The following is a 15,108-nucleotide window of genomic DNA, read 5'->3' as shown; positions in this document are numbered from 1 at the left end:
CTTAAAAGTTGAAGTTCTGTTGATATTTGTAAACACTTTGACTGCAGCAGATTAATCACGTACTCTAGGTCATAAAGCAAAAACAGAGGAGCACTATATATATATATAAATATATATATATATATATATATATATATATATTTTTTTTTAACAACTGATACCACATCACAGCCCCACTGGTCAGGATGCTTTTAGATTCTTTCCACATTGTCATGTGGACATTGTGTAGCTGTGACTAGTCAGTGAAAAAGACACTATAGGATGCTGCAGCAGGTAATGCAGAAACAATGCTAGGATAGCAGTTACTAAGGTGGAGACAAACAGCAGGTGTGCAGCTGGGCATGTGAATATGATAACTGGGGATTGCTGTAACACCAAGGTTAGATCAAGACAGTGGGGAGTGTCTGGACTTGAGATGACATTGGAGAACCTGTGTAAAGATAATGAATCAAAAATTTAAAAAAGAAGATTATTTGAAAATGGTCCCCCCCTGTGTATAACCATATGATCCCCTATGTTTTCCTAGTAAATGTGGATTATTTGGGTTAGTACAGCGGCTGACGCATGCTTCCTTTGTTTCCAAATGTAAAAAGCAATATATGAAATTCCAGCACTTGTAATGGTAAATGTTTTATGTCCTTTATTTCGCTCCTCAAGCCACCCTGCTCCCCTTGCTGTCTCACTGCTGCAAACAAAACTAGATTAACTGAAAGTCACACCATGCAGCTCTGCAGAGGACTAATAATAGCTGAAAACACTAGGGAGACAATGCACCATTGTCCAAGAGGTGGCGATGTTCCTCCAGAGACTAGGGACTGCAGAAAAAGTAGATATGAAGATGTTTCTCCCACTCTCTTGGGTCAATAATACACCAGTGCTCTTTCAAACTGGTGACATTTAGAGATAAAATGGTGAGATTTATGTAATGGTAAAAATATGCACACTCCAGCTTTTCGAGATTTTAGCACAGTTTACTTACTTCACAAAATATCACTTATTGACAAAATTAAAACATATTTTCAGACATTTATGTGACTTTGGTAAAAATGTTAACATAACAGGTAAATATTCACACATTTGTTGAAGCATTTTTGTTAACACTTTCCTTGATTGTTTTATACGTAAGGCTGCTATTACTCTGTCATAATTGTTTTGAATGCTGTCATCAAGTGTTGTTTGTTACCCTAATCCTAACCCTTCATTACCCTAACCCCTAATCCTAACCTTACCTAATTACACTTTATTCATGCTAATGACAGATAATGACAGCGTGATGTCAGCCTTGTCTATGAAACGTCAAGTGAAGTGTTACCTCATTTCCTCCTATCTTTCATTGGAAATTCTCACAAGCTTTTTAGGTCTTTCAAAGCTGTTAGATTGGAATTGTGTGGGCTCTGGTGAGGCCATTCAGGGACATTCACAAACTGCTCCTAAAGCCACTCCTTTGTTATCTTGGCTATCTGCTTTCGAGTCATTGTTGCGTTACTGATCAACGCCCTTGTTCAGAGCACTATTGAGCAACTCTTTTTGAACACTTTCTCCATATATGCTGTGTGATGCTGCCACCATTGTTATGCATTCAGTTCAGGCCAAAAAGGCCTTTTGCCTATGGGTCTGATTGGTGGAGTACATTAGCAATGCTTGACCTTCCTTATGGTTCTCCCCTACAAGAGAACACTGGAGCGCTGCTATAGTGACCATTAGGTTCTTGTTAAGATCTAAGACTGAGGCTAGGGCTTCCAAATTTCCTTCATTTCAAAATAATTGACAAATTATAACAATTTGTGGGGGAGATTTTGGCAATACTCTTTTGTGGCATCATTTCCACAAAAAGGGGAAATGGGAAATTACTTCAACTTCCCTAATTGCATTATATTAAAAAAAGAAAACAGTAAAGGGCCAAAAACTTTAAAAATAAATAAAATGTTAAAAAAATATATGCTACTATAACTAACTTTAAACATTTCCTCAATTAAAATTCTAAAACTAAAAATCTTTCAATGTCCATAAAAATCTTACTCAGAGACATTCTCCGTCATCTGTTATTCTGCCTTCTGTTATTTTTCCTTTCTTTATGTGCGCAATGTCTGAGCTTTTTCTTCAAAACTTAGCAGTAACACATTTTTTTGTGGTTGTGGCCTTTAGTTTGTTAAACGTACAACGATACCTACCCAGGTATTTATATTTATTCCAATTACTCCTTGTGTCAATCTTCAATGCTTATTTTAAGAAGCGTGATTCAGTGATATTAACTTTTATTTGGAACAGCATGAAACCCCGTTTGCATAAAGAACACTTTCAGAAGTCAAAGCAGGATGGCGGCCTAGCAATTCCAAATTTTCGATATTACTACTGTGCGGCTAATCTTCGTGCTTTGTCCTTTTGGACACATTGCTATTCTGGTAATAGTGTACCAAAGTGGGTGGAGATGGAGAATCTTTCCTGTTGCTCCTTGTCCCAACCTACTGTAATTGGTGCATCAGTTCCACTTCCTCCAAATATAACGTTCAATAACCCTGTTCTTCATAATTCTGTTAAAATCTACTTACAATTTAGGAAACATTTTGGTCTCCGACCTATGAGTCTCTCCAGCCCAATAGCATCAAACACCTTTTTTGCTCCTTCATTGCTGGATGCCACATCCCATGTGTGGCAAAGGCAGGGGCTGATAATGTTTAAAGACCTCTATGTTGGAAATTCTTTTGTTTCTTTTGAACAACTATCTGTTAAATAGAACTTAACCCCTTCTCGTTTTTCAGATACTTGCAAGTAAGGCCCTTTGTTTTAGCCTCCATCCTGGGGTTCCCTGACAAACCTCCCTATAATGTTATTGACGAGGTGATCTGGGTCTTTCAACCCAACTAAGAAAAAAGCTTATTCCATAATGTTGTGCTTGATTTCCGGCTTGGGTTCTCCTTCAATGATTTCCAATCAGATGGGCTTGGGAGTGGGATCTCGGGGCCGGTATCGGTGAAACAGACTGGACTAAAGTTTTGAAAAATATTAATTCATCTTCATTGTGTGCAAAGCACTCTCTTGTTCAGTTTAAAGTCGTACACCGAGCTCATATTCACAAATCGAAAGGTAAGAATTTATGCACATATTGACCCAACGTGCGACAGATGTAAATCGGAGGAAGCCACTTTAATACATACTGTATGTTTTGGCTTTGTACCAAAATACAGCAGTATTGGGAAAGTATTTGTGAAGCACTTTCTTGTGTACTTGGTGTAAATATAACATTAAATCCCCTTTATCTGATTTTCGAGGTCACCGGTGAGGGGTTTGGACTACCTGTTGGGGGTCGGAAGCTCATTGCCTTTTCGACTCTGTTAGCACGCCCACTATTGTTTCGCATTGGGTGAAAGATGTATTATATCATCTTAAACTCATGGAGAAAATTAGACTTGTGTTGAGGAGTTCTGAAAATAAATGTTATCAGTTGTGGGGGCCTTTTCTGACTTTTTTTAACCAAACATCAGCAAAGGTACAAGAGTGAATTTTTTTTTCAGTATTCTGGCTTATTTGCTCACTGATGGTCTATATATATTTGTGTTTTTACAGATTGTTTTTTTATAAGTGACAGTGGGAGCAAGGATTTAGTTTTTGGGTGGAGTTTTTTTTTTTTTTTTTTTTTTTTTTTAATCTTTTGTCTTATTTTTATTTATTTATTTCTTATTGAAAAATTGTTGTTGTTGCCATTTTCTGCAAACTTCTGTCGAAACGTTAATAAAAATATTAAACACTAACATACAGAGATACACTACAAGCTAAACATCGGTATAGGACTTTCTTCTGATGTGATGATACAATGATTTTCTTTAGATAATTCTCACTTTCAATTTTCTTGTCAAAGCAGTTGTCTGATGCCTCTACTATTAGAAAAAATACTTCTGCTCCTCCTTGCTCATTATTGTATCATATTAAATATTTTTGCCATTATTTTACTATATTTGCTAACGGTGGGCATTTAGCCCAAAAACACATTTTAATACTTTATATTACATATACATATAATACTTTAGAAAGTCAGACACATATGCTTAGATTTTTGTTATAATTGACACAAAAATACACAAATTTATGTATATATATATATATATATATATACTGTATATATATATATATATATATATATATATATATATTTAAAAAAGGCAAAAGAGTAAACGATAAATTGTTTTAATGTGGTAATAAAAAATCACAATACATGGGATTTACTTGTTTGTGTTATACAGAGAAAACACATCAACAATAATTTTAAAAAGACAGAGATTGGCATTTACAAAAAGCTCAGGATTTTTCCACTTGATTTGAAATACATTTGGCCAGTTTTCCTGATTTATCATCTTGTCTTGTCCAGTGTTCATGAAGTAGTGTTGGTGAATGATCCTAGTATTTCAATTTGGCGTATTTTGTTGTGAAATTGTGAGAGTGACTGCCCTCTATGGGTTAAAACCCGACTATTATAAGCAAATGTTGCTATTGGCTGTAAATGGTAGTTTGTGACATTTTGGTGGCTTTATATGTCACAAACCACCACTGTTGGCCCCGCCCCTCCTATGAAATCTAGCACCTGTGAACTCTACAATCTGTGGCCAGGTTGAATTGAGAGAATTGCAAATAGAGATGCATAGTAAGTATTGATTAGGTAGTTAGCATAGCATACATTGCTCTTTAGAGATTTTATTGTATAGGCTGGGCGTGTCTCAACTGCACCAGGAGCCCCGCCCATAATAAAGGCATTTTTTCAGCCAAAATCTGGGGGTTTAGTTACTTTTTCTTTTTTTCCTTAAAGCTGACATCTGGAGTTTCTGAGAGGACGTCTCGATGTCCCGCCCTCAACAGCTACACTTCCTCCCCCTGCCTCTGCAATCTACCAGAAGGGTCAGGTAAGAGCCAAAATCATATTTAGCTGTTTGTGGTTGTGATGTGCGGCCTTGTTTCCGTGCACAGTTCCACATTCAGTTTGATTTACAGTCTCAAAAGCAGGAAGACGAAGCCTATTGGCTGGGCGTACTCAGCAATAATTTCCATTTGTATAGTCTATAGGACGAAGGAGGGACTTATATACGTTATGTATATGAATGATCACCGCAGTAACTATAGTAAAAGAATCATACATAAACATAGATTTCTCAGAAACTCCATATATAAGCTTCAATGTTTCTTGAGTTTCACAAGTCTTCACATGAATTGGGGTTCACATTTGTGGTATATTATAGTGTGTATAAGAAAGTAAATAGTTATTGTGTAGTTATATTGTCATACATAACAAATCCACCATGATATCCCCACTGATGCCATTTTACCATCTTTAGTTACCATCAATCTTTTACAATTCTTACAAACAAAGCATAATTTTCCAGCTGCCGTCTTGTGGTTACTGCAGTCCATGTCTTCCATTTTTATGATCTATAGAGATGAAAGATGGGACTTTGAGATGTTGATGTTCCAAACTCATCCAAGTAAGCTTGGATCTCCCTTTTCAATGCTGCTGCCTAGAGTTTGAAATGAATATGAACAAAAGAGGGGAAACAGTTGGCAATCTATTATAGCAAAGTCACAATTAAACTGACATAAAACTCTAGTTTTCCTTGTACGTGACAGAGCTGCAATTAAGCCAGGGCCCTTTTTTGAAGATGCTGGTACAAATATAAAACAGGAAACTGACTCATTCTTATTCAATTTGTGACTAGAATGGCCCTTCTCATTTGACATATTTTGTAGTGGGCCTTTCTTGGATACATATAAATTATTATTATTATTATCATACATAAGTTTTATATAGCGCCTTTCTTGGTACTCAAAGTCATTTTACAATGAAGGGAGCAGTGTTGGGGTTCGGTGCCTTGCTCAAGGGCACCTCGGCAGTGCTTGAGAAGTGCCCTGGCACCTCTCCAGCTACCAGAACAACTTTTATTTTTTTTTCGTCCGAATTGGGACTTGAATCGCCGACCCTCCGGTTCCCAACCCATGTTCCTACGGACTGAGCCCTTGCCATCTAACCTAAAATTCTTATGTTATCAAGAGAAAGATACAATAATTTATACTGTGTATTGGCTTTGCCTTACTCAGTTTTGCCTTTTCCAGCACCTTTTGGACCCAAGGAGCGTAGGGGTCCAGACATATCTGCATCCCACTCCGTTTAATTGTTGCACTGCAACATCAAATCAGGATTAGGTTTAGCGTTTGCCTATAGAGTTTAACGGATCCAACTGCTTTTTACTCACATAATCTGAACTTCTGCGCATTGGGAGTTTGCTGGCTGCAACTCCACCATTGCTATGTAACGTCCGATAGGCTTTCTTTCCATGTTGATGCATCGACATCGATCGCCCACTTGATCACCAGCACAGGCGCCTGCAAGTTTAGAAAACAGGAAGAGTAAAGTCAAAGGAACACATGTGAAGTCATCCAGCTTTTGCTTGCTGGAAAATATGCACACAATAGCATAATTAATCATGAAATAGCACAACTTCAAATAAAATAGACATGATATACTAACCGTCATGGATGGCAATAAAAACCAGGAGCGCTACAGTCGGAAGGCTGAACATGTTGGAGATGTACAGAGATCTCAGTCACAATCCAAATATCAGCACTTTAGTGGAACTCTGACTGCAGAAACCTGCAAAAGACTCTGTTATAGTGAATCAAGGCGCAAGAAGCCCCCTCCCGCCCTTCCCACTCTGTTTATTGCTCTCTCCGTCACTCATGCCAAGAACTTCAGAACTAGAATAGTCTTATAAAAATAAGAAGGGGATTTTGATCTTCATTTTTTTTTCCCAGGGAATTTTTTGAAAAAGTGCACGTAATAAAGTATCAGTATTTTCTCTTCCTTTCATTCCTAGGTGTTCTGACGTTTACTTTGATTTAAAGTCCTGCCACAGTAAACCTCAAGGTCACTAAGGAGAATGACCACTAAATTGTGCCAACATCAAACATCTTTTTAAGAGCATTAAGAATGTTAAAGTAATAATAAAAATAATAACTAAAAAAAAAAACGTTTATTAGCGTATGAATAGATTAATGCCAAATCCAGATTTTACTTTTTCTTCCGTGTCCCAACCCTTAAAAATTCCAAGTCTTACAACATCACTGAAAACACTTGCACAGTTGAAGACAATACACATAAATAGAGCTATTCACTTTAATTTGATGGGTTTTTTTTTAAAGAAAGTCTTGTTTGAAACAGCAGGTCCTGACATGCCAGTGAACATGGGAACTGATCGAGAGACGGGAAAATGTTATAAACACACATGTAAATCACAGAGCCAAACCCCTAAGAACCTTAATTAAATATTTTGATATCAACTGAGTTGAAGGGGGTGAAAGAATATAGTCCTTAACTTTTCATTCAGTTTTCGTAAATCTTGTAAATATTTTGACATTTCCCAAAAACCCCGCAGGCTGACTGCCTCCGAAAGTGCATTTGGCTCATCTTTCCTTTTCTCCAGCCGTATGTCACTACCAGCATGTATGAGCAACAACAACTCTGCCTCTGCATAGCTGAAACTAATTCTAGAAGGCTGCTTGTATTACAATGGGGCCTTTACAATCCATGTGAGCCATACCTATCAACTTACAGAAAGGTAAAAAAAAAACCAAAAAACCTAAAAGAACGGCCTTGCTACGTCAAGTGAATGATTCATTCCTGGTTTTCCCTGCTCTTGTTTACCTCCTGATGTCACGTTCCTCTAGTATCAGTGTGTAAGGGTTTGTGTGCACAGGCTTATACCTTTAATCCAAACCGTTGGAGAGTGCAATCACAGAGATTATCGTTTATAACTCAACAGCCTCAATGAAAATGTATAACATAGCAAAATTCTTCTTATATACAGAGGGTTGTGGGAAAAAAAGATGATATTGTGCTATGGGCACTATACTTTGTCTTTGAATGCTTTTTCCAAAATTTTCTGACATCCAACTTGCATCAGTAAAAGACATTCACACAAACTGTTTATTTTGCTAGTTTGGGTTTGTGCAACAGTTTGGCCACATTTCTATTGTTCAGCATTTTGGGAAAATGTTTACCCCCTCTGTGTTTGACCGGTCATGAATTCAAATCCTCTCCAGAATGGCTGGGGCCAAGTGTGGCTCTCATAAAGTTGCTGGAAGTTCTAAACCAGACATTAAACATTTGTTCATATTATTGCTTTTTTGTGCAATAAACACGAGTTCAAACTCAACGTCTCCATCTCCGACAGCTCTGTGATTGATTAGTCTGCTGGGAAGGCATCGCAATGTCAGTTGGATTCACATGAGCAAACCCACACAAGCCTATACAGAACAATGCTAGAGTTGAAAAGAGATTATTATTAAAATGGTCTGTTTGTGGTTTGAGTTAATACTGAGCTGCACGTGTCACTTATTTGTATTGTTACAATTGTCATTTGGAACTGTTGGGAAATATGGGAATTACCAAATATCTACAGGCTGAATCTTTCATCATAAATGCTTCTATGATTGCCTGAGGTCACATGAACTGTTTCCTGTGTGTGTTTGTGTGTATGTGTGTCAGCGAATATTATTTCTCAAGGGGAAAAAAACAACTTTGCAGATAAATACATTTTAGTCGTTGCCAAATTTTCCAGAGACATGCTTATGTGTGTGTACGTTTACAGTTGTGAATTACTTTGTCATTTTTTACATTAGCAACTCAATAATGCATGCAAAAAACCTCCTTTACTTTTTCTATTTGGAACAACAAAACAAAAAAATGAAAATAAAGATGAATGAATACAAACAAATTGATCAAAACTGAGTAGAAAGAAGTGAACACTTATTAAGTTCCACCCCTTTGTTTATTTTATATACAGTATATTAAATGATGTATCATATGAATTAATATATTATAATTATTCACTTTATTAGACACATTATTATATACTAATTATATGTTTATATCGATTACAATGACAATATTTTATGCTCATTATTTATTATGTATCATACAGAATAATCATCAGTTCCATTTTGCTATATGTAATGAACATTATTTAACAATCAAATAAATAAAAAGATTATCACACATCCTGTGTTAGTGCAACTTATCTTCATTCATGAAACTATTCAATGTATTATAATAAATATATAAAGCAGTTTGCTATTAGTGTGTATCTTTCCACAATAGTTTTGATACAAAAGCAATGCAATTCAAAAAACTTTTCAATGCAAACTGTTTTAAAATCAAGCTGATTACAAGTTAAATACAGCAAACGCTGAGGTGCCTTGACTTCCCCAAATATTAATATTGTTTTTGCCTTTTTAGATTTTTTTTTTTTTTTTTAATGTGAAGTTCCCAAAAAATCAGATCAAAATGAAAGACTATAAACCAAAAAAACTGTAACATGTTTAAAAATTCTGTAACCCAGAGTCATCAATTTACTGACAGTTTCCTAAATTACTCAATACTTCCTTCTGTTGTGAGAGAGTGGTTGAAGTGACGTCACAAATGTCAAAGATTTGTTCAAACTTGCTGAGAATGCATCAGACAAAACTTTCACGAGCACTTTTTGGCTTCTGGCCTGACGTTACTGCAGGAATGTCAGACGCATGAGCCAGCAATGTATGATGTATATATGACTTTTCTTTAATGACTTATCATTGTCCTAATATATTGATATAAAAGACAGAATAAAATGCATTAAGAATTATATGAATATAAATATGAAAGGCTGTGATAGGAATGACCTATAAATCTATGCTGATAAAAACATGTACGAGAACATAAGAGATCATTTACATATCAAGGTCTGTTCAATTTCAATGTTTAACATTATTTTTGTTGACTAAACAAAAATATCCATACTCTCATTCATTCATCTTCTGATGGGCCTATTCCTGTTCAGAGTTTCAGGGGTCTTTCAATATCTTAAGCTTTCAATTGGTGCTAGGCAGAAACACACCCTGGAAAGAGCGCCAGTCCATCGCAGGGCGAACACAAATATAACCAATAACACGCTTCCCATTAATCCTATAGGCAATTCAGATAATGAATTAACCAAAAAATACTTGTGTTTTGGATGGTGGTAAGAAACAGGATTAACTGGGTAATACACAGCAAGCACTGTGAGAAAGAGAGGATCTAAATGTCAGGGCTTGAATCATGACCTTCTTGCTTAAAACTAAATTATGGCAAATTCATTTGTGGAGAGCATTTCATATACAAGGCAATTTAACATGCTTTACATGATTAAAAAGTGCAACAGAAAACATCAAACTGTTCAAAAATCAATAAGAATAATAAAATGAGCAAAAACCTTAAATTAACAATACAATTATTAAAAACATCTCTCTCAGTCACATGCAGTAGAGAAAGAGTGCCTTTAACTTGGATTTTAAAATGTTCACATTGGATGCTGACTTCAGCTCTGCTGGCAGTTTGTTCCACTTCTTTGCAGCATAACAACTAAAAGCAGCGTCACCATGTTTACTGTGAGCTCTGCGCTACACCTGTGTCTATAGATCTGAGAGACCTGCTGGGTTCATGACTAAAATCGCGCTGATGTATTCTGGACCAAACCCATTCACAGATTTATACACCAGCAGCAGAACTTTAAGGTCTATTCTGAGGCTGACTGGGATAAAGATTTTAAAACTGGACTAATGTGTTCTGACCTCTTTGTTCTGGTTAAGACCCGAGCTGCAGCGTTCTGAACCAGCTGTAGATGTTTGATGCTTTTTTTTGGAAGATTCCTGTCAGAAGACCGTTACAATAATCCAGTCTGTTGGAGATAAAAGCATGGACCAGTTTCTCCTGATCTTTCTGAGTCGATAAACCTTTCACACAGGAGATGTTCTTTATGTGGTAGAAGGCAGTTTTTGTAAATGATTTAATCTGATTGCTGAATGTCAGATCAGAGTCAATCAGAACACCAAGGTTCCGGACTTGGTCTTTAACTTTTAAAGATCGAGACTATTTTCCCTGTTACCAAAGACAATCAGCTCCATTGCTTCCATCTAAGATATTAGATGCATACGTAGATGTACTCCATTCATCTTGTCATGATTTAGTTGAAGGAAGTTTTCACTCATCCAGCATTTTACCTTTTCTAAGCAGTCACACAACACCTCTATGAGTTCACATCTGTGTTCACCGATAGATATATTTGATCACAGTATAGATTGAAGAATGCATTCATTCTCTACGCTTGTACACGTTCTTGGAGGGTCGGCTGGAGCCTGTCCTATAGCTGACAGGTCACAAGGCATAACTTACACCTGGGACAAAACCTCCGCAAAGACTGAGTATCATTCCTGTCTATTTAAATCTATGATCCATGGTTTGGAGACGTGTAGGAAAACATCTATGATGATCAGAAAGAATATCAAAGTGTTATAATCATCTAAGACACCAAATCAAGTACATTCTTTCAATATTCAGACACCAACCGTTGACAATTAAGCTAGCTAAGGGTTGCTCTGACCATTTACTCATAAACAGATTGCACATTAATGTAGATTTTAAGAGGCCGAAGATGAATCAGCTGTGTATACGAAGTTGCTTAAAAGAATGAATAAAAGTGTATTAGTAATGCACATGAAAGAAATAATAAAAGTGTATTAGTAATGCACAAAAATCTGTTGGCACATCAGTCCTTACACTGCATTCATATGGTCAGGGTGGTTTTCCTTATGATGAGTGACAAATTCTAAACCTCATGATAAGTCAGAGGTACAGAAAAGAGTCAGAGAAGGAAATTCAGGAGCGTAATTTCCCGCTCAGTTCCTGCTGCTGATGACCCAGTTGCGCAACTTGCTTTGACGTGAGTCACTTCCAGGAGACGGCAATAAAAGGAGGGCCCTCTCAGCGGTATATTCAAACAGCGAAGAACACAGCTGCAGTGCAGAAGAGCAAAGTCTGAAAGACAACTGTTGATGAAAGAAGAAGGAAGACTTAAGAAAACTAATAGAACCACAAAAAGCTTCAGTTTTCAACAGACAACTACCTGAAGGACATTTAAAAGGACGTTTCATTGTTCATTTTTGAAGAAAAAGTCAAAGGCAAAATGATGAGCAGAGTCATTATTTCATCTATTGTGGTGCTCGTTGCTTTCCTGGCCATCAGTGAAGGTAAGTTCTCTGTTCAGGAGCTCATTCTGGCCTTTTCAGTGTTTTTTTAAAAACAAGTTTTCAGTTTTCACTCTCACTTGTATCCTTTTTTTGATCGTATGCACTTGTCTTTTCACAGGGATGAGTCTGAGAAGCCTGGGAGTGGAGATGCACTGTCGCTGCATCCAGACAGAGAGCAGACGCATCGGCCGCCATATTGAGAAGGTGGAACTGATTCCTGCCAACTCCCACTGCGAGGAGCCTGAGATCATGTAAGACCCAAAGCCTTTATCACTGTATTTCAAATCCTGTTTGTCGTCTTTGTTCATCAAAACTCACCTCAGCATGTGTTGCTTTGTGCTACAGTGCCACTCTGAAAAAGACCGGCCAGGAGGTTTGCCTGGACCCCGAGGCTCCCTGGGTGAAGAGAGTGATTGAGAAAATCATTTCCAGGTAAGACTCACCTGAATCAGACACAAACCTTTAAACACAACTATATACTTTGGAACTAATTAATGTTGTTTAAGACACAAAATATTAATTTGTTTTTGTCACTTTCTTCTGCAGCAAGAGGCGTTGAAAGGATGTGAGCGATTTCCCTCAAATGCAAGATGTTACAGCAGCAAACAACAAAAAGAAGAAAACAAACTGATTTATATTTATATTTATGTTTATATTTATACAGCAAAGGTCGCACTGTCAATTTTCCGATCCTGATCAACTTGAAAATGACAACAGGGTTTTATTCTCTCAGGTTGTTTGTATCAAACACATTATTTATATATGTATTTCACATTTGCATTTAGCAACCAGTAGCTTTTTGACATTAATACACCTATATTTTTTATGTTATTTATATTTATTGATGTATTTATAGAATACATTGTGTGTGTTTTTAAACTGAGTTGTGATCTTTGGAAAATATGTATTTATTTATTAAAGTTGAATCAAAATTGTATATTGCTTGTTTGATTGATTTTTTATTCTCTGCATGGATTTAGTTTTGCGGTTTTTAAGCGTTATTAAAAATGTAAGACCAATACTACTTAAATTATTGTTATTTATAAGATGTTACTGATTTCTTGGTGTTATTTTTGATACAGACCATTAACTTTAAAATTAGCATTATTAAGGACTGCCGTCTTAATGTTTCTAAAACCAGGAACTTCTTGATCAGAGTGAAACTAATAAGTGTATTTGTTATATCAAGACAAGAACATCATTATTCTTCACTGTCCAAGTAACTTAAAGTAAGTCACAAATTAATCTAAAATGTTGCAGCTAGAATTCTAACAGGAGAGAACATATTCATGGGCTTCCCTGCATTGGCTTCATAAAATCTAGCTTCTCTGTTAGCAATGTACAATAGCAATAAAGTAGATCTAGTATTTTCAAAATGTGTTACAATGTATTGATTTTTGATTAAAAAAGGAAGATTTAAAATTAAATAAAAATAAATAAATATGAGTGGGGAAAAATACACAAGGTAAAATATAAATACATCATTAAATAAATAAATGCAACAAAGAAAGGGAAAAAAAGAAAAATTCCGAAATGAAGTTTAAACAGTTTAACACATATACACTTAGGACAGCCCTCTCATTTACACTGAATGCAAGAATAAAAGTAAAAAATAAAATAAACAAAAATGTTTTTATATGTATAAAATAAATGATTAAATGAATAAAATAAAAAAAATATTTAAAAAAAAAACAATTTTATTTGTATTTTCTTTTTCATATCCACTTTGATAATTAATCGATTTTTTTCCATTTATATCTATTTATTTGTTTTCATTTTCAATTTTCCTTTTTGTCATTTATTTAGTTATTCTTTTATTTTTAAATTTGGCAGGTTTGGTCCTCCATAGAAAATACCTGTTTTTATTATTATTTATTCATTAAATGAATGTAAATGGTACAGATGTAACATCATCCTGTGCTGTTTACTGGGCCTGTGTGAGGATGCGGTTAAAGGGGCGGGACTGGGCGCACAGCCGGGGGTCGGTGCGGTAGTGCGGTTTCTGTTGTGTACACTGTACAGATTACAGACAGCACATAACCACGGACGGACACGCACACAAAAATGTTGCCTCCACGAGCCGTGACCAGCCGTTAAGTGTAAACGAAGCTTAGCACCGAGGGAAAGTCCGTGTTTTTTTTTTGTTTTTGTTTTGCCGCAGAAAGAAATCCTCCTCCACCCAATGCGCTGCTGCAGCCGTGCATGAAGCCCTCCGTTTGGTTCGCAGGCTCAGGACAAAACCGTGCGCTGCTGACGGCTGTTTTTCGGTGGATCTCCGTTTTGTGCGTGCACCTTACCCTCTGTACCCGTTTGGCACCTGCTTCAGGATGGCACTGACGATCTGCACGAGATTTACCGACGAATACCAGCTGTTCGAGGAGCTGGGGAAGTAAGGCACCATGTTTACGTTTTCAATCATCAGGCATCGTCCTACTGTCAAATGTCAGATGGTTATGTAATGGACTGCTGCTGCCGCCGGGGTTTAGGGACGCAGGATTTGAGCTGCGAGGGTCTGGGTAGAGGATTTATATATATATATATATATATATATATATATATATGTGCGTGTGCGCGCTGCTGATATGGTGTAGCCATGCTCTGTGCGTGCGTGCGTGCGTGGGTGGAGGGGCAAACAATCTATTCATGTAGGGTCGCTGGAGACCAAAGAAGGCGGTGTGTGTGTGTGTGTGTGTGTGTGCGTGCGTGCGTGCGTGCGTGTGTGTGTGTGTGTGTGTGTGTTCGTGCGTGCGTGTGTGTGTGTGTTTGCCTAAATCCTGACCTCTGGTGCCACCTTAGGGACTGTTACAAGGGCGCGATGGGGTGAAACGCATCCGGGCTGGGTGAGATTTGGAGCCCCATCACCCACCCACCCACACACACACACACACACACACACACCCACTCACCCCGTCCTCCATGACAGAAATACACACAGTAATGTGACAGCAGAGCGAGTAGTTGGAGATGACACACACTAAGGAGCTGTGGTCAATTATCAGAGCCAAGCAGGGAATTCCTCACCCCTCTGTG

General features: G+C 37.0%; 3 protein-coding genes across 14 annotated transcripts in view; 2 read left to right on the top strand and 1 right to left on the bottom strand.

The window, feature by feature from the left end:
- Positions 1-4,848: 4,848 nt before the first annotated feature.
- On the bottom strand, positions 4,849-6,647 carry LOC114464690 (interleukin-8-like). Its single transcript, XM_028449155.1, has 4 exons — positions 6,509-6,647; positions 6,234-6,363; positions 6,075-6,160; positions 4,849-5,501 (listed from the first exon to the last, which is right to left on the bottom strand). The coding sequence occupies exons 1-4, from the start codon at positions 6,558-6,560 to the stop codon at positions 5,461-5,463; spliced, it is 309 nt and encodes a 102-aa protein (XP_028304956.1). The 5' UTR covers positions 6,561-6,647; the 3' UTR covers positions 4,849-5,460.
- A 5,193-nt stretch (positions 6,648-11,840) lies between these two features.
- On the top strand, positions 11,841-12,767 carry cxcl8a (chemokine (C-X-C motif) ligand 8a). Its single transcript, XM_028477263.1, has 4 exons — positions 11,841-12,078; positions 12,197-12,329; positions 12,424-12,510; positions 12,625-12,767. The coding sequence occupies exons 1-4, from the start codon at positions 12,015-12,017 to the stop codon at positions 12,635-12,637; spliced, it is 297 nt and encodes a 98-aa protein (XP_028333064.1). The 5' UTR covers positions 11,841-12,014; the 3' UTR covers positions 12,638-12,767.
- A 1,279-nt stretch (positions 12,768-14,046) lies between these two features.
- The window catches only part of camk2d2 (calcium/calmodulin-dependent protein kinase (CaM kinase) II delta 2), a 46,079-nt gene continuing 45,017 nt past the window's right edge, over positions 14,047-15,108 (top strand). For 6 of the 12 annotated variants that reach the window (XM_028477074.1, XM_028476852.1, XM_028476991.1 and 3 more), the window contains exon 1: positions 14,049-14,467. In XM_028477074.1, coding sequence (XP_028332875.1) covers positions 14,406-14,467 — 62 coding nt within the window. In that variant the 5' untranslated portion in view covers positions 14,049-14,405. Of the gene's footprint in view, positions 14,468-15,108 lie in introns of all 12 variants that reach the window. The other 6 variants (XM_028476622.1, XM_028476543.1, XM_028476375.1 and 3 more) reach the window with 3 other exon arrangements.

This window comes from Gouania willdenowi, chromosome 1 (assembly GCF_900634775.1).
Source record: "Gouania willdenowi chromosome 1, fGouWil2.1, whole genome shotgun sequence".
Taxonomy (NCBI): Eukaryota; Metazoa; Chordata; class Actinopteri; order Blenniiformes; family Gobiesocidae; genus Gouania; species Gouania willdenowi.
This window is presented reverse-complemented; position numbering and strand designations above follow the sequence as displayed.